The sequence below is a fragment of the Enhydra lutris genome, unplaced genomic scaffold (genome assembly GCF_002288905.1).
Source record: "Enhydra lutris kenyoni isolate GAN:26980312 unplaced genomic scaffold, ASM228890v2 scaffoldscaffold60, whole genome shotgun sequence".
Lineage (NCBI taxonomy): Eukaryota > Metazoa > Chordata > Mammalia > Carnivora > Mustelidae > Enhydra > Enhydra lutris.
Genome location: NW_019154144.1, coordinates 4,298,398 through 4,317,544, shown reverse-complemented (window position 1 = coordinate 4,317,544; position 19,147 = coordinate 4,298,398). Strand labels below are relative to the sequence as shown.

The following is a 19,147-nucleotide window of genomic DNA, read 5'->3' as shown; positions in this document are numbered from 1 at the left end:
TACAACAGAAATTGCCTTGTTTATTTTATGTTAGCAAACCTGCTAGAGCATGTTCGGTTATGAAGTCTCCATTCCACAACAACACAGTTAGCATCATTATGAATAAGTGTCTATGGGGCGCCTGGGTGGCTGAGTGGGTTAAGCCTCTGCCTTCGGCTCAGGTTATGATCTCAGGGTTCTGGGATCGAGCCCCACATCGGGCTCTCTGCTCATCAGGGAACCTGCTTCCCCCTCTCTCTCTGCCTGCCTCTCTGCCTACTTGTGATCTCTCTCCCTCTGTCAAATAAATAAATACAATCTTAAAAAAAAAAATAAGTGTCTAGCACCCTACACCTGTGCTCCAAAGCTCAACCCAGAGATAACATCTGGAGGCTCTTGCCTGTGTCTCACCCAGGAACTATTTTGTGAGGTGCTCTCGAGGCTCAAGCAATACCAATGATAAACTCTCCCATTTCCATATCACTGTTCATCATAAAAGTGTTTTTAAATACCAGAACAGGAGAGGAAGGCAAGACCGCCCTCTTGCTCAGTCATAGGTTCTGCCAGAAGACAAGATGAAAGTCAGGTGTGTTTTCTCCTTTTGAAGTTGTATGCGGATATTTTTCTTTTCCAGGTTTCAATCAAAGTAGAGAACAAATTACTTGCATTCTGAATAAGTCTTAGGCGAATCAGAATTTCTTGTTCTTCTTGTTGACCTTTTATGTTGACAGGCTACAGATCTAGAGGAAACCCCTGGTCCAATACCCGATTTGGTTTCTCCTGCAGTTCCTTGCAAGGATACTGGAAGCTTAAACCAGGGCAGATTTGCCAAGACGGGACCTAATACACCCAGAGATGCAGAGAATTCATGCTTATATTTATTCCATACTTTAGAACTAAATTTGTGCCTGGTCGTCAACATCTGATAGGCAAGAAAACAATGATGGGTCATATTTAGATGCTTTGTTAGAAGCACAGGCTAGTAAAATCAAGTTCCTTGTTTGCTGGCCAAATTAGAGGAAGGAGGGCAGACAAAAGAGGCAGCCTCAGGAGTGTGGTTGAAAATTCTTGGAAGTTATGTTATAACTTCCAGTTATAACACAAATAAGTCCTGGGGACTTAATGTACAGTGTGGCAACTCAAGCGACAACACTATTGTATATCTGAACGTTGCCAAGAATGTACATCTTAAGAGTTCTCAACATAAGAAAACATATTTTTTTAACTGTGTAGTGATGGATGTTACTACATTTATTGTGTAATCATTTTGCAATATACATATTCATATATATGTACACATATACTTCATATCATGTTATATACCTAAAACTAACACTAATCTGCCTAAAATGAATTCACCTAAAACTAGCATAATGTTACATTATATCATATATATATATGTGTGTGTCATTGTATCTCAATAAAATGGGGGAAAAAGGAACATCAGTTTGAACTGATGACTCACTTTAAGAAAATCAGGTATTTCTCCCTCTAAGGTTTTCAATAAATGTAAACACATGAATGAGAAAAAGAAAATTCTTGAAATTTTCTGAACTTGCTTTACTTCATTGAATAATATAGCCTTTCATGTTTTGGGCCACTGGCTTCCTAGAGTGGCCCGGTGTGATGATGTTCCTACTGGTTTTAGAGACCCCTACTCTCAAGAACCCAGGACATTTCTTCCTGGAAAGCTTTTGAAAACCATTCCGTGTGGACTCAATTCAAATCCCTGATTTCACTTTCTAGGTTTTCACAGTATATACATGGTAAGCCTCAAGTATCTTGCTGGTGATACAGATACAGTAAGATCGCGGAGGTGCTGTCTTCTCTTGTGTACTTTTATTTGCTTGCTTCTGTCACCTCCCAGAGCACGAGTCCCTACACGATCCAGACCAAGTCTGCCTAAATGAACTTTGGCAGGGTCTCTCTCATAGCCATGCAGAGTTCAGAACAACCATCTGACAGGAACAGTGAATGGCCAATGGCAGGCATCCAACTGTGCCACTCAAGTCTCCATTCCCTTTGAACAAGCACAAAGAGAGGAAGCACCAGGCAGACTTCCAAAGAAGTACACCAGATTTGGTTAGTTGGTACTAATTCTTGAGTGACGACGATGATGACGACCATGACTGAGGACTTAGTAGGTGCTAAGGATTACATCAGAAGCTCCACACATTACCTCTAACCCTCTCAACTGCTCTGTGTGTTAGGTTCTGCTACTCCAATTTAGCAAATAAGAGAAAAGGGAGATTGACTGGCTGGTTCAAGGCCACAGGACACTGAAGAGGTTGAATCAGGATTCAAATTCAGATTAGATTGAATGAAAAGTTGTTTGGTCCTTACCTTTATCCATTCTTGTTGTTAAATCTACAAAGTCAAGATTATGGGTGCTCTTGATCTTGAAAAGCTGAAGAGTATTGTTTTTGAAAGAGGTTATTGAGAAGGTAATTGTCTGTGACTGCAGTGACAGATGCCATATAAATGGAGAGACTCATAGATAATGGGAACGCACATTCTGAGACTGTATCCAACTGCTAGGAGTCAACCTGACTCTCCTCTACACATATTGCTAAGGTGAAGAAGGGAGCAGGTGACCGTATCAATGAATAATGAGGTATCCTTAGATGCCCCAAGACAGAAGGCTGAGAATCAGTATCTCTTATACACAGCAGATACGAGGCATCATCTGCTGAGGAGTACAAAGGACAAAACAAAATCCATTGTTACCAGTTTAGAGGTTGGCAAGACAACCCTCAGAAGCAGTTTCCTATAAACACATTTCTTTTAAGCTACTATATTGTTTCATCTATTCATCCATCTCTCTATTCACGCATTTATCATAAAGTCACTCATTCATTTACTCAAAAACTATTTACTGTCTATAGTATATAAAGCAGAGTCCTAGACAGGGGGACCTGGTGTGTGTGTGTGTGTGTGTGTGTGTGTGTGTGGTGTATGTGTGTGTGTGTGTGTGAAAGACGAATCAGACATAGTTTTTGCCTCTAAGGAACTTACTGACTGGTACAGTGTTTCTCCAACTTTAAAAAATATGTATCTCCCACCTACCTGCCAAGAAAATATGTATTTTACACTACGGTTTGATATATATACAGATGACTCAAAGTTTTAAAAAACATTATTTACCCTTAAAACCTATAATGTACTCTGATATTTTCTTTATTTTTTTTGTTAACATTTTTTTGTTAAGATTTTTATTTATTTATTTATTTGACATTTATTTGAGAGAGAGTTTGCACACAGGCAGAGGGAGCAGCAAAGGGAGACGGAGAACCAGGCTCCCCACTGAGCAGGGATCCTGATGCAGGGCTTAATCCCAACCCTGGGATCATGACCCGAGCTGAAGGCAGATACTTAACTGACTGAGCCACCCAGACATCCCTCGTCTGGTATTTTCTATTCTAGCCTATTCTAATACTCTAGTTCAATAAACATGGTACTGTTTGCTTGAGAGAATGACACAGCGCTTCAGATAGAGATTTAAGAGGTGTGAATATTCACATCTACATAGCTGTATGGAGTCAGCAGGGAAGAAATCAAGCAAACCTTTTCAGATGATGAGGTACTTGATTGGGACCTTGAAACATAGGCTAAAAACAGGCAGGAGGAAGAGGTAAGTGGCCATCCAGGAAGGAGACAGCATGCAGAAATGCACAGTGGCAGGCAAGCACATATTGAAACATGGGTTGGTAAAGGTGCAGGAGGGAAGTAAGACAGGTTGTAACCACATCAAGGCATGAAAGGGTATGAAATGAAGGTTTTGAAGAAGGAAATGAAGGGGACGGGGTTCTATTTAGGGAAGATCCATTAGACAGCATTGGAGAGGAATTGGTAAGAATCCCCTCATTCTTCCTTTATGCACTTTGAGGCCACTCCACCTTGCCATGGAACTTCTGCTTGCACATGAGCCTCACAGTGCAAAGGCCCACCCTGGCCTTACCTGCGTGGGAAGCAAACCAAAAATTCTGCAGAAGACTGGCCGGAAGATGGACTAAGGTAACACAAAATCTCATGCGCTACAAACACTTCTTAATATTGAATGAAATGTAAGATTATTATTATTTTTTTTTTAATGCAGAAATAAGTTCGCTGGAAAGGAAAAGGGAAATGAAAAGGAAGAAGACATGAGGTGACATAGTGGCTGCATGGAGAGAAGACTATTGGTCTCATTGCCTTAGAGGCTTTTTTTGTTGCCCACTTGGGGACAGGAAACAAAGCTGTGGGCCTTGAGAGGTGGGACACTGGAAGTAAAGCACTTACAGAAATCTGGTGCTAAAAATGAAACAAAGCATGGCGAAAAATCTATCCACTGGCACAGGAAGATAAAAAGATATTCCAACGGTCCCTGCCTGGGTTCTGGGTAAAAACAGCAACAACATCTTCCCTGAAAATTTGAAATCATAGTCCCAAGTCTTAGATGAATTTGGAGTTTACTTGTATCATCTTCTAGGTGCATAAATTCCCAAGTCAACATAATATTTGGCCCCAGATATTGATTACTCTGGAGGTAATCCAAAAGAGGACATAAGAAATGTATGTTTATAGTGATCCAAGACATAAAATAGAAATTGTAAACTTAAGAAAGGAACAAAATAAACCTAATAAGATTTTATTTTAATTTTTAAAAAAATATTTTATTTATTTATTTGAGAGTGAGAGAGACAGAAAGAAAGCAGAGGGAGAGGGAAAAGCAGACTCTCTGCTGAGCAGGGAGCCTGTTGCAGGGCTCAATCTAGGGACTCTGGAATCATGACCTGACTGAAAGGCAGATGCTTAACCAACTGAGCCACCCAGGCACCCTCTAACTAGATTTTAAAAGAGAACCAACAACACTTCCAGAAATGAAAAATAGAGTCACCAAAATTATAATTCTAAATGGGCAAGTTATACAAGAGATTAGACTAGGCCCAAGAGAGTGTTAATTGAGGTTGGACCTGAGAAAATTACTCAGAATGCAGTAGCAAAACACAAGAAGCAGATATAATAAAAGGATAAAAAAAGATATGAAATAGAGCATATGGTCTAAAATACATCTAATAGGAACACCAGGAAAAGAGAAGAGGGAAAGTGGAGGAACGGCAATATTCAAGAAATTAATGGCTAAGAATTTTCCAGAATTGATGAAAGATATGAACCCTCAATTCAAGAAACATGGGAGTCTCAAAAAAGAAAATTAAAATAACTACACACACACACACACACACACACACACACACACACACACAGGAATACTATGCAGCCATCAAAAAGCCTAAGTCTTGCCATTTGGAATGATGTGGATGGAACTAGAGGGTATTATGCTAAGCAAAATAAGTCAATCAGAGAAAGACAATTATCATATGATCTCACTGATATGAAGAATTTGAGCAACAAAATAGAGGATCAGAGGGGAAGGGAGGGGAAAATGAAACAAGATGAAACCAGAGGGAGACAAATCATAAGAGACTCTTAATCTCAAGAAACAAACTGAGGGTTGCTTGAAGGGAGGAGCATGGGAGGGCTGGGGTGGTTGGGTGATGGACATTGAGGAGGGTATGTGCTGTGGTGAGGAAAAAAAAAAAAAGGATTAAGAAAGAAAATAACTCCACATCTAGAGTGTAGTGAAACTGAAGAACACTATAGACAAAGAGAAAAACCATAAAAGCAAACAGGGAACAAAGTTAATTATCCAGAGACAATAAATCAGCCAAAGACTTTACCACAGGAATGATAGTGGGAACATAGTGAAGTATATCACCAGTAGTCTGGGTGGGGGGGGGGGGGAATAAATATCAAATTAGAATTCTATTCCCAGCTGAACTATCATTGACAGCTAAAGGAGAAATAAGATAAACAAGATAGATAAACAAGACCAAGTAATTTACTACCCACTCACTCTTACTTAAAAGAACTACCAAAAAAGTATTTTGGGAAGAAGAAAATTTAAACAGAGGGAAAGAGTAGGAGGCAAAAGGCATGAGCATCCATTGTATTATTTTCTGTACTTTTTCTTATTTGAAATAAAAATATAAACAAAGAAGCCACAGATGACCCAATTTAGCTTGTTTAAAACATTTTTCTCGGGAAAGGTGAAATAATGGTAAGAGTAGATAAGAGCAAATGCTATCAGCTAAGCCCATGAAGCAATAAAAGTAGAATAACATTACTGATTCATCTGTAAATATTAACAAATATGATCTGAGCATCTTTTGAGCAAAAAGAACAATACTGTTAACCCAGTGAAAGATGTTTACAAAGAAAAAAATAAATAAAATTTAATTTTGGTAGAACATCTTTATTTCTTATTCTTTTTTAGTCATTAAAGTTAGCTATTTGGGTACTGGGAATTCATAAATACAACTTTAATATTTTGTGTAACTGATCCCACACAGTCTACCTGATGTGGAATTTTGAAGAATTTAGTCTTCTGAAAGTGAACTAAAAAGTATAGATTCCTGAGTATTGCCACAAGTGATAAATCTGTACTTCCGACTTTTTGAAAATTACCCTTACTACTCCCATAGATGTTTTAATTACAAAGATAAAAGAATAAATTTTGTGATTTGATACAAACATACATAAATGCAGGCTTTTAAAGGATTCACTGTCTTTGACATAACTCAGCAAGAGAAACAGTAGGGACATTTATTGGAATTCACTTTAACCATACTATACCTACATCAAAAATAATACTCTTGCTATGGCTACAGAATAAAATGTCAAATGCACATTAACCTTTTTTGAATCTAGTAGCAAGCCACAGAATCTACTCATATTTATTGTCCCTTAAGTAAGCAACTACAAGGACAAAAATTACTAAGCATTTTCCAGCAGACCAGAAATGGATATGGCACGGAAGCTTGCATCTCTGCCAAAAAATACAAGGGGGAATAAATAGTCCCTTTTTATAAAAAGCAACAATACTAAAAATTGATTGATATACTTCTTGAGCTAAAAACATAATGTTCATCTACTTGGCCCTCAGCCGCTAGTGGATTCTCACCCTCGGCACACCATGAAGATTTGCTGACGGAACATGACTTATGCTTTTTCATCTCCACTTTTCTTGTCTGGGGACATAAAAGTTATCTCACTGAAAGGAACAAAAATGCCTACTTCTAATTAAAAGAATGCTGTGGCATATATTAGTTGTTCAGACATAATGTTTAGTCCAAGAAGAAGGCAGGCTGCACAGTCTCAGCATCTCTCGAGGTACTTGGAGGGTTCCAAAGATCAGCACAGTTTTGGGCAATGAGAACTTGGGTACTGGATTTTTGGTTGATTCAAGTTACAGGAGAGTCCTGTGTTGGTTTGTTTTAAGACATTAAAGAAGGTATTTGCACACGAGAATGACCACGTAAAGAATGGCTACAGAATGCAGAAGGTTCAGAGGTGGGCTCTGAAGGCATCCAGCCTGAGGTCAAGTCAGCACTGTGAGAACTTGGGTAATTACTTTGCCCTCTCTGTGCCAACATTTCCTGTCTGTAAATGAGGATGTAGATACTACCTACCTAAAGTCACTATGAAGATTAAAGGATAAAATAAATTAAGCCCAGAGACTGGCAGAGAGTAATTACTTGAGGAATATTAGCTATTATTATTAGCACTAAGAGTAGCAGAAAATTTTTAAAAAATGAGTGAATGAGGAAAAGGTACTGCACCAAGCTTTAATTTAAGGGATTAAAACTATAAAACCAAGAAACATTCTAAAAACAGGAAGTTAGAATTCATGAAAATAACCTCCATTGATTTAATGAAAACTTGATTGAATGATTGATTTGCCAGAGAGAGAGACGGGGGGAACACATAAGCAGGGGGAGCAACAGGCAGAGGGAGAAGCAGACACCCCACTGAGCAGGACTCCATCCCAGGACTCGGGGATCATGACCTGAGCTGAAGGCATATGCTTAACCAACTAAGCCACCCAGGCATCCCTCTAAATAAAAAATAAAATGCAAAATTTATAACTTTCAGGCAACCACATATTTAACAAATATTCTTGAATTTTGACTTCTAACCCTTAAATGTGATTCTTACACAGGTCATTCCCCCCGCTTCATTTTTCTTAAGAGAGGAAGAGTGGGGGCAGCTAGGAGGAGATGAAGAAAGAGAGTCTCAAGCAGACACCATGCTGAGCACAGAGTCTAACGTGGGGCCCGATCTCATGACCCTGAGATCATGACCTGAGCTGAAACCAAGAGTTGGATGCTTAACCAGCTGAGCCACCCAGGTGCCCCACAAAGGTTATTTTTAACAGACAATGTTGAGCGTCATCCATTAGGTATTTTTTTAAAAACCTTGCATAGTGGGTTCAATAGTATTATATTTAATTATTTTAAGCCTTGATTCCATAAAGCCAACCTCACATCATCTTCTCATGTCCTGGTATTCTCTCAGGAGGTACAAAGCCGAGCTTCATAGAAAAAGCTGTGTCATTCTGAATTCCTTTCCTTTTCTCTTATTGTGTGTGTCCCGCGAAGATCAGAAAACAAGTAATCTGAATCTACCAACTGGACTTTTCTTCCTGACTGTCCTTTTGAGATTCAGGACTCTGTCTGTAGAGCCCTTGTTAGAGCAATTCACTTAAGGCTGAAACACATGCCTCATTTTGTAGCAGAATCGTCTGCAAAGAAAGATACTGACGTCCAAGGACATTATCTGTCTAATAAGGGACCTAAAGGTAAGTGAGCTGAGAATTTCCTGTCCTCCAATTTTCAGAAAACAAAGAGGTGTTTCTGAATGACTCATCAAATAACTTCCTCAAACAATAGATCACCAAGACCACATGTTCTCAAACTGGGAGTCCAGGCAGCCACCTGAAGAATGATTTTTTCTCCTTTACTTTAAAAACAGACCAAAGATTTTGACGAAAAGTATATGTATATAGCAGAGACCCTAAACACAATTTTTCCAGGATTCACACCTATTGTTAAATTATGCTTATTAGTCTTAAATGTAGTAGCGAAGCATGGTACTTAAATGTATTTGCCAAAGATTGTTCTGAAGTCCTCGACTCTCATTTTTTTCTTAAATCAGGAAACTTAATTCTAACCTTTAAAAAAATTACCTACAGTATCGAAAACACCTTGGGAAATCCAACTTTTCTTAGAGCTGTAAAATCTACTATATTTAGCGTCAAGATGAATTTCAAAGGGTGTCATGGCCCATACTCACCAGAGGTTCTGCCATGATGATGCGAATCTTCCGCTCAGCCTGAGTGGTGAAGTTGACAAATAAACTCTTGAGGACATATTCTCCTGGTTTGCTGTCTGGGTCCACGTTGATGGGTAACATGGTTGGCAGCCCTTTCTCTCTCTGCGTGCCAGAAACAGGTGGAACTGGAGGCTTGATGTAACCGTTGCCAACTGGAGAAGCTGGAAAATATAACAGATGCTCTTACTGGCTGCAAATCACATCATAAATATCCAGATTGGCTGTTTTAAAACATAAACATAAGGATACGAATCATATCAAGAATGCTGCACTTTATGTCATAACTTGGCCTTATTCTTTAGGAACGGTGTCAAGATTTAAGTGTGTTGATTATATTAAGTTGGCATTATGCCACGTTTGATAATCTCAAAGTACTTCTGTTTACCACATTGCTTTAGGTAAATTACCTTGTAAGCATGCAATAGAGCTGGGAAATCCTACAACATTTAAGATGTTTTTTGCTTCTTTTTTATGTCCCAGGAAAAAAGGACTAAGAAAATATATGTAGGGGGAAAAAAGTGATTTCTTGTTATGGTTCTCCTAATGGCCAGGAGCTCTCCGTGCTTTATTCTAATAATGGAAAAGACTCTGGGGGTGGTGGCTTCCAGACGTTTCCATGAACCCAGAAGTTTCAGAAACCCAGCTGGCTCTAGCCCCTGAAAGAGATGTCCCTCTTGGAAGATAAAAGGCTCAGGCAGTGCCCCATCTATGCCATTCAAGGTGTAGATTTAACTTTTCACTGTGCCACCCTTTGGTTCAAGTTGGGATGCCTTTCTTCATCCCTCATGAAATGTGCAGATTCCCTATGTGGATTAGATCTTGAACAGAGGCAGCTGACAGGAGTCCCCAGGAAGTGGCCTCCTTTCAGAGTGCAAATGAGTCATTATTTTGAGAGAGAAAATAATTTTTATTCATATATGAAAATTTCACATCTCTGCCCTCTGTAGTACACTTTGGCATGTCAAACTCTAACACGCACCACCTCCTCCCATCTAAGTACTTGTAAGATGGTCAGGTATGACAGTCAATGAAAGAAATGGTAAGAGCTAAATGTGGTTAAGACAGAGGCATTAGAAGTGCTAAGGACAGGATGATGATAAAATAGACTTTTTTTTTTTTTTTTAAAGGAAGACTATCTAGTTCTAGATGACTGGGTACAGAGGTTAAGGAAGAAAGTGAAGAAAAAAGTGAATTTCTAGTTTGGATACTGGTTTGGATATCAAGAGGATGGTGATTATAAAACAAGGAAAGGTTATAAAATAAGGAAAAATGAAAATGAAAGAGAAAAAAGTCCTAGATCCAGGAAAGCCGAACACTTTTCTCAAAATGACAAATAAATTCAAGGCTTCTCCTCCCTTCTTTCTATCCCAAGTGAAATTCTGAGGAAGCCAAGCAAAAATTGTATTTATTTTATTTGAATGATAAACCTGTCTTCATGTTAGGGTATAGGTTCTCCCTCCTCTTTCCCTCTCTTTCCCTATGTCCCTTCCTCTCTGTTCCATTTAACCTGCCATACAGGCGAGGTGTCCCTTACATCAGAAGGGTCTTCTTATACCTCACCTACCACTAAATTTTATGGTCTCTCAAGTTATAAAAATAAAATATGTCCTAGGTATAGTATATTCTTAGAAGCTCTATCCTAGTCCAGGCCCTTGAAGACTTAAGGCTTGATGATTAAAGCAGTCCCTTTGCTGACTTCCTTTCATTCATTTTACTTTCTTCCCCATGGTTATAATCATAACACTTTTTTGCTCAAGATTTTCAATGGCTCTTAATTATCATCCAGACTCAGATACATGGCCTGCTTTTGACAGCCCTCCATAGATTGTCTCCCCCTGGCACCTGAGTCTTATTGGTGCCCTGACCGGCCCGTGAGCACACTGTTCTCCCCTGTGCCTCCTTTTCATCCTCTCTGCTCACCTAATTCTCCTGTCCTTTCAGAACCATGTCTAAAGCCATCTCCACAAATCCTACCTCCAACAGGCCACTCCTCACTGGTAAGGGTGTATTATAGTATTTAAACATTTAAGTCATGCTCTTTGACGTGGTACATCCCACATTACTGAAGACAGACTCTGAAGACAGCGGACAAGTGATGTGATTATCAGCTGGTCCCATCGTCTGTTCCAGCAGTGGCCCTGTAACCAAACCATATATTCTGCTTTGTATCCCCTGAAAGTTTCCCAACAAGACTGTTACCTCCTGGTCTAGTACAGAGTTCTTGGCACAGATAACACGCAATAGATCTCCTTAAATAACTACCGAAAATGACAGCTTACTTTATTTCTGTACATCTTGAAGTGATTCATAGAGAGGGAGCTCTCAGAGAAGAATCTGTAGTTAGAATCTTTAAAGGAAGAGGGTGTGGTATTTGCAATCACGAGTCATTAGTTAAATGGCACTCCAAGCAGCTCCCTAAAAGGCACGACTTATTCTAATTGGACATATTCAAAATCAGGTGATGTCTATGAACTGCTGCTCACCCCTCTGCTTTGCCTGCTTCTCTCTCAGTGCAGGGGTCTTTTGGAAGTGGGAAGGTTCCCAAGGCCAACTTACAGAGGGACATAAGGTCCCCCTGAGACATCTTCCTCATGTTATCAAGAGCATTGTGCCATAGACCTGGAAACCGGAATATAAACTGAGAAAATCTAAGTGAAGGGCAATCTTTCATTATCTTTAGTTTTCCATAGGATTTAACCCATTTCTAGAAGATGGAATGAATCCGATTGATGTAATATATAATTGTAAAATCAGATCCGTAATTATAAGACTCTGGGGCCCCAAAATTCATAACTACAGTGAGAGGACTTTTTTTTAAGAGTGACCTCTGGCAGTCCGCCTGCAATGTTGCATTTTGAACCAGAGTGGAAATGTAAGTACTGAAATCTCTCTCAGATGAATATTCCATTTAAACAGCCTAAGTACCAAGTCACTGCTATAAGAAAACAAATAAACAAACAAAAAGACCCTTAGTCCCCTGTACTTCAAAGCCAGACATCCTTGTGAGTACAAAAGTCTGTACAGCCTTAGTGAGCTGGAACTAGCCTAGCCTGGCAGAGCCCCACGCCAGCGCTGCAAGAAATTCAAGGGAGGGGACAAGCCCATCACTCCTGCTCCAAACACATCCCCTGGGCGGACAAAGATGCAGTCACATTTCAGGGGTGAGTGTCCTTGAACAAGATCTGCTCTGTTTTCATAACTCCGCTTTGTCCTACCCTAATTAACTCATAACAAACTCTCATCTTTTGTCAGAATGATTTTCAAAAGTAAACATATGACCTGGCACCTTTCAGTAACCCCGTTATCCGATGACAATATAGTTGAGAACCAGGAAGCCCATGTTCTCCGGTAGTCAAAACTGGGTCCCAAAGCCCAAACCAGTCCAAACACTAGAACATCATTATGAGAAAAACTTCGTTAGACTTTCCCTCTGCACTTGCTTGCTTTGAATCTGCCCACAAGTAAGATCAATGGTCTGGTTTTTAAGTTCATGAGAGTCTGGAAACAGAAAATTACAAGGGAAAGAGGCAATATCTATGGATACAAACTCTAAGAGCAAAAGAAGGAAAAAAAATGGCACTATGCTAAAAAGCCTCCCGAACTTAAAAATGAATTTGCATAAAAAGCCATTTGGCACTGGGCCACAGCATCAGACACTCCAACAGGTGTGGGGGCAGTGACGGGTCCATCCTGCATGTTGTCACAACTAAGATTCATGATGACGACCCTAACTCCCAGGGAAAGACTACAGGATGTTTGATATATAGTCCTCAATCAGATAAGGTGGGGAAAAGAGTGATGTAGATTCCTAAAAGATAATCCTACAAAAAAGGTTTGGCTGTATAAAGAATTCAGAATTAAGCTGAAGAATTTAGCTCTGAAGAATTACATCTCTTTCCTCACAGGTCTGATTTGTAACTGGAACTTATTTTTGATGGAAACAGACCCGGCGCCAATTCAGCAACAGCCACACTTCAGCCCCTTTCCAGCTCTGCCAGTGCAGGTGGCTCCTGTTTGAACGGATTCTTCCCCACCCGTAGTGTTTCCACTGCTTTCTGTCCAGCAGGGCAAGGAAGTCCGCGCACCCTTCACGGTCCAGGTCAGGATTCCCTCCCCAACCTGGTGGGGTCCGGGCCACCCCAGCCGCCCCCATGGTGGGGCCTCTGGAAATAGGGATCCCTGCTCATCAAAGGGTCCTGACAGGTCACTGTTACCTCATCTTCCCCACCTAAAAATGTATGTTGAAGGAACAATTTAATTTGCTAGATTGAAAACTGTTATTTAAATTTCCTGCACGGCATACATTTTTGAGCTTCATCTCCATCTGTTTTTATCCGCTCTCCTTTTCTTCCCAGCTCATCTTCCCATCTGCTCACATCAGCTCAATGGCCCTAGGAAGTCACCCACACTGGGGTTCCGGTGGGTGGGGAGCTGAGATGGGGGTCCTGAAAAAGACTACCATGTTCAGCTATTAACCAGGACCCAACTTCTTGAATCTTTTGGAAATTTGCTTTCTTTTTAGATTTTCTCATTTACATTTTTATCTTGGATTTAACATGTTTGAATTTTTCTCCATTGCGTTCTTGTACCCTAAATGGGTTTTGTTGATGTTATTATTTTATTCCAAATCTGCTTCTCTTTGGTTCTGCTGGAAGGCTCCAGGGGCTGCTTTCTCTCTTTCCCTAGGTCTCTATTTCTTATAGTGAACAGGCTTCATTCCTTAATCTGTAAGAAGTCTCTTTTTGGCTTTGTGGCCCATTCATTACCTCTTTATTAGATCTATTTCTGACTGCAAGCGATGATCTTTCCAACGTAACTATTTTTCCCCCAGTGTCATTGCCTAATAACTTGCCTTTTGGGCTGGCTGCTTCTAGCTGGCTAAGGTCTTCAGTATACTTCCCTTGAATTACCAACATTTCCAAGAATTACTGGCTTCCTAACTGCAACACCAAGACAAAGACCCCACAAATCATATTCACCTACGTTTGTATTATGTCACCAAAAGGAAAGTTAATGTCATAATGAGTTTCCTCATGTGAACGTCCCAGAGGCTAAAAGGGGCACTATTTGTTACAGGAAAACAACTGGTTTTCTCAATCAGATTTTCAGTGAAGTTAATACCATCACTCATTACAGGCTATCATTCATTCATCCATTCATTCATTCCAACCAATATCTATTTAATGAATACTTGGGTTTCATGAACTGTTCCAGGTACTGGGAAGGTGGCAGTGAATAGAACAGATGGTTCCTGCCCTCCTGGCGTTTATGGTTTGCTGAGGCAAGGGCCATGCAATCAGCAATTTTGTGTACACACACGTGCATGCGCATCTGCACATGCACACACACATGTACACAGATCACAATAAGCTCTAAAAGAAAAAAAAAACAAAATTAAACAGAGTGAAGAGAAAGAGAAATGTTCAAATGTTTTAGTTTGGAACTGCTGTGGAGAGGAATGAAAGCTGTGCACCTTCTTGGTGTCTAAGAAAACCCGAACAACAGTTGGCTTGGGCAGGATCTGCCTTTCCAACCCATCGCTTTGGCCCGCCCATTTCTGTGTCAGTTCTGGTTGGGAATGAGTATGTCAACCAGGCTGCAAAGGGCATGAACACAATGCCCATCTGCCACACAGCTCCTCTGCTTGCCTCACAAAGCATGTGACTCAGGAAAGAGCGCCATCTTTGTCTGCTCTTCTCCAGCTTATAAAGATGGACAAGCACAGAGCCAGTTGTTCAAAACACTCGATGCTGTTTCTGACATTCCCGTAACTAGAATCAGACTCTGAGCATTTGAAATTAAAAAAGAAAAAATAAATAAAAATAAAAGGCTTCCTTTTCTTTTGAAGTGCACCTGAGACTATGGTGATAACTGTTCAACGTAGCCACCCTTCTTAGAAAAGGAGGTCATTTAAACAACTTTATTTCCTAGAGATCAATGCAACCTATCTTTCAACACAGGAGAAAATTGATTAGAGTTCTTTGTTCACAGTTGGATATACATTATTCTTTCTGCCAGTTCTCAGGGACTCTTTCCTTTTGTAGGTTCTGAGGGCAAATCCTGTTAGTACCCAAGTGCTGGGATCCTTCTTTAGGACCTGATGTTCACCCCAAATCTCTCTTTTCCCGTAAGACTTATTTTGTTTACTGGCATTACAGGAACATTTCATAAAACATAACAAACCAAGAATGACGCAGCTACTGTGAGAACATGTCACACTGTGTATAGAACTATAATAAATTGTCCACTAATGCATTTATGAGGGTGCTTAAGAAACAGCATTTTAAAAGGTACTGCAAATACTCAAATGACCAGAAACTTTAAAAGTCATGCAAAATAAATTAGGATAAAAAGAAAAAAAAAATCTTCCAAATGTGATAGGAAGAATTATTTTCCTCTGAAGAGTATTATTAAGAAATGAAAACACTGGGATAAGAAGAAACAATTAGTTTGAGCAATAGAAAAATATTTCTTAACAAAGAGATGGATGATTCCTAATTTTATATATTTCAAAATCAGTCAAGAAGAGAATACAAGGTAAAAACACTCAGAAATGCTTTCTGCCTTGGAAGAAAAATATAATCAGTGACACAGTAAGTTCTTCTTAACGAATCTATATGATTCTGGTAATGGGAAATGTTCCTCCCAGTTTTGTTGCTAAAATATTCTTCTTCTCTCTTCCAGTACTTAGTTCTCCCAGTCCTATAGTTCTCAAACGGTGTTCCTTCAAGTTTCAGGGTCCACAAGATATATACCTAGGATAATTAATGTCTTTAACCCTCAGAAATAATCCTAGAAGGCCAAACAATCTCACTTTTACAGATAAAACCATGTAGGTTGAGAGAGATGAAGTGTCTTGCCTAAGGCCACAGAGTGGTTGACCCAGGATCTGACTCCATATTTCTCTGATAGCATATATTCTGACCTTCTTGAATGACCCTGAATTTAAAAACAAACCAGATGTCTATGGTGAAGACTGAATAAAGTGAGTTCCCTTACTTTGGCCTGGGTATGAGCCAGTCTGGGGACATTAAGGGATGATGAAATGAAATATAAATGTTGTGACTTAGAGAAGGAACCTTCCTATAGATCAGTATAGTTGCTGATTTTCTAGAAAGGCTAACATAACTGCCAGTCATGGAGTCCCTCCTGCCAAGTTGTCTGCCCTCTTAAACTTGAATGCATCTTTTAACCAGTAGAAGGGCTTTGGAAAGGCCTAGGAGTAAAAAAAAAAAGAGTTAAGAATTAAAGGCCCAGGGGATGCTTGAGTGGCTCAGTCAGTTGGGCAGTTGCCTTTTGGCTCAGGTCACGATCCCAGGGTCCTCAGAGAAAGCTCCACGTCGGGCTCCCTGCTCAGTGGGGAGCCTGCTTCTCCCTCTCCCTCTACTGCTCACCCTGCTGTGCTCTCTCTCATCAAATAAATAAATTAAATCTTAAAAAAAAAAAAAGAATTGGGGCACCTGGGTGGCTCAGAGGGTTAAAGCCTCTGCCTTCAGCTCAGGTCATGATCTCAGGGTCCTGGGATCGAGCCCCGCATCGGGCTCTCTGCTCAGCGGTGAGCCTGCCTCTCTGCCTACTTGTGATCTCTCTCTCTCTCTCTGTCAAATAAATAAATAAAATCTTTAAAAAAAAAGAATTGAAGACCCATAAAATATATGAAATTGATTAGGACACACACCTTAGACACACCTTCCTAGATACACTGGTGATATCAACTTTAACTGGTTATTATTCAAAGAAGGAGCAACTGAATTTCTGTTCAGTCTGTGACCTCTCCAAACCATTTTTGTCTCTGGTCTCCCAAAGACTGGATACTGGGAGAGAGCGAAGGAGTTCAATAAAGAGAATAGAAGTATCGCATCGCTGCCGTTTTCTTTTCTCCCTTCCTTTGCCTTCTAGTATTTTATCTTAGAGAAATGACAGTAACACTTCAGTGATTTCTTTTATAAATGTCTGTCACCTGCTAAGACGCGATTACATGGACCTTTCCCGATTTTCAAAGTAGGTACTGTCATCAGAGCCTGACAGAATGTCTGCCAAGATCTGTGACAAAGGAAGATGAGGTTACATTGACATTTCAAGGTCCTTTCTCACCAAAAGGAGATCGAATAACCTGCTGGAGGCAGGATAATCCTGAATTTCAGCTTCCTTCTCCCCAACAGAACTGACGAGCTGCTCTCATTCGTGTGCCCTTCCCTGGCCATCCTCTCCTCCTCCTCTCTTTTTCTTTCCTTCCCATTTCTTCCTCTTCTGGCTTGTTTTATGCCGCAACATCTCATTAATTTGCAACCCACTAAGTCAAACTTTGTGATCACTTGGGCAAGGCTTTGCACTTTTTTTTAACGTTAACTTTGAAAAAGATAGGTTGACTTACAGTGTGAATCAGTGGTGATCAGAATCTCTGCACATCAGATTCTCCCAGAAAGGTGGGCCCCACCTGATTCAGTGGGTCTGGAATGGGGCTAAGTAAACTGCATTTTTAACCAGTCCCATGTTATGCCAAAGCTGCTGGCCTGGGACTATAACCTGATGCCTCTGATATAAATAAATGGGAAAACAAAGAAGACCAATTAATCCAGTAAATAACATTGTTTTTAATTCCATTTGCCTATAGATATGCTTCATTAACTTTAACTAAGTCGATGCTCTTTAGGCAAAACATAGGAAGAACTCTGAAAGGGGAGTCAAAAGTCTAAGTCTGGCTCTACATGAACTTGGCGGATGAACTTGTACCAACTGGGCTTCAGTTTCCTTATATGCTATTCTTAAAGAGGCAGGCCAGGTTGTCCCTGCTGCACCAGTATTCTATGACTATATAGGAATATACGTTGAAGAGGAACCTGGGTGGCTCAGTTGATTAACGTCTGCCTTCAGCTCAGGTCATGATCCCGGGGTCCCAGGATCAAGCCCTGCATCTGGCTCCCTGCTCAGCGGGGAGTTTGCTTCTCCCTCTGCCTCTGCCCCTCTGCCTGCTTATGTTCACTTTCTCCCTTTCTCTCAAAGAAATAAATAAAATCTTTAAAAACTATATACACTGAAAAGTCATAAAACATCACTTATTCAAGACTTGCACAACTCAAATAATAATTAACACTTAGCCATCAACAGACAAGTGGACAAGAAAGTATCTATCTATCTATCTATACAATGAAATACGCATAGCCACACAAAGGGTGAGATCATGCCATTTGCAACAATGTGGATAGACTAGAGGATATTCTGCTAAGTGAAATAAATCAAACTGAGAACGATAAACTTCATATGATTTCACTCACATATGGAATCTAAAAAAATAAAAAATAAAAAACCCCACAAATGAATAAAAAGCAGAATCAGAACTATAAATACAGAGAACAAACTGATAGTCACCAGAGGGGTACCAGGGTGGCAAAATGGTGATGAGGAGTGAAAAGTAGAGGCTTCCAGCTGTGGAATGAGTAAATCACAGGGACAAGAGACACAGCACAGGGAATAGAGTCAATAGTACTGTAATAGCTTGTATGATGACAGATGGGAGCTACACATGTGGGGAGCATAACATATAAGCTTCTTGAATCACTATGTTGTATACCTGAAACTGATGTAACATTGCATGTCAATTATACTCAAATACAAAAATTTTTAAAAAACTAACACTTGCCTTCCCTTGAATTAATATGAACCAGTGAGACTGTATCATCTATCCTGTCTATGGAGGAAAGCTTTACAGATGATCCTAACTCTTCCACTTCTTCTCTGGTTCCACTCACCTTCCTGAGACTGGCAACTCCCTATACTACAGGTGGACATGTGAGGAAGTCTGCCTTTATTCCTAACTGTAAACCCAAGACTCGCATTAACATTAAAAAAGAATTATGTGCTAAGAGTCTGCCTTTCACAAAACCCTGTACTAGAGGCCTCGTGAAGGACAGAGGCATCAACTCCTTTCTGGGTCACTGATTAACCAGATACTATGGAA

At 40.0% G+C, this 19,147-nt stretch overlaps 1 protein-coding gene across 1 annotated transcript in view; it reads right to left on the bottom strand.

Moving 5' to 3' along the window:
- The window catches only part of LOC111158548 (FRY microtubule binding protein), a 266,086-nt gene that overhangs the window by 209,944 nt on the left and 36,995 nt on the right, over positions 1 to 19,147 (bottom strand). The window contains exon 2 of the mRNA XM_022520645.1: positions 9,151 to 9,350. Within this exon, the coding sequence (XP_022376353.1) occupies positions 9,151 to 9,350 (200 nt within the window). The remainder of the gene's footprint in view (positions 1 to 9,150; positions 9,351 to 19,147) is intronic.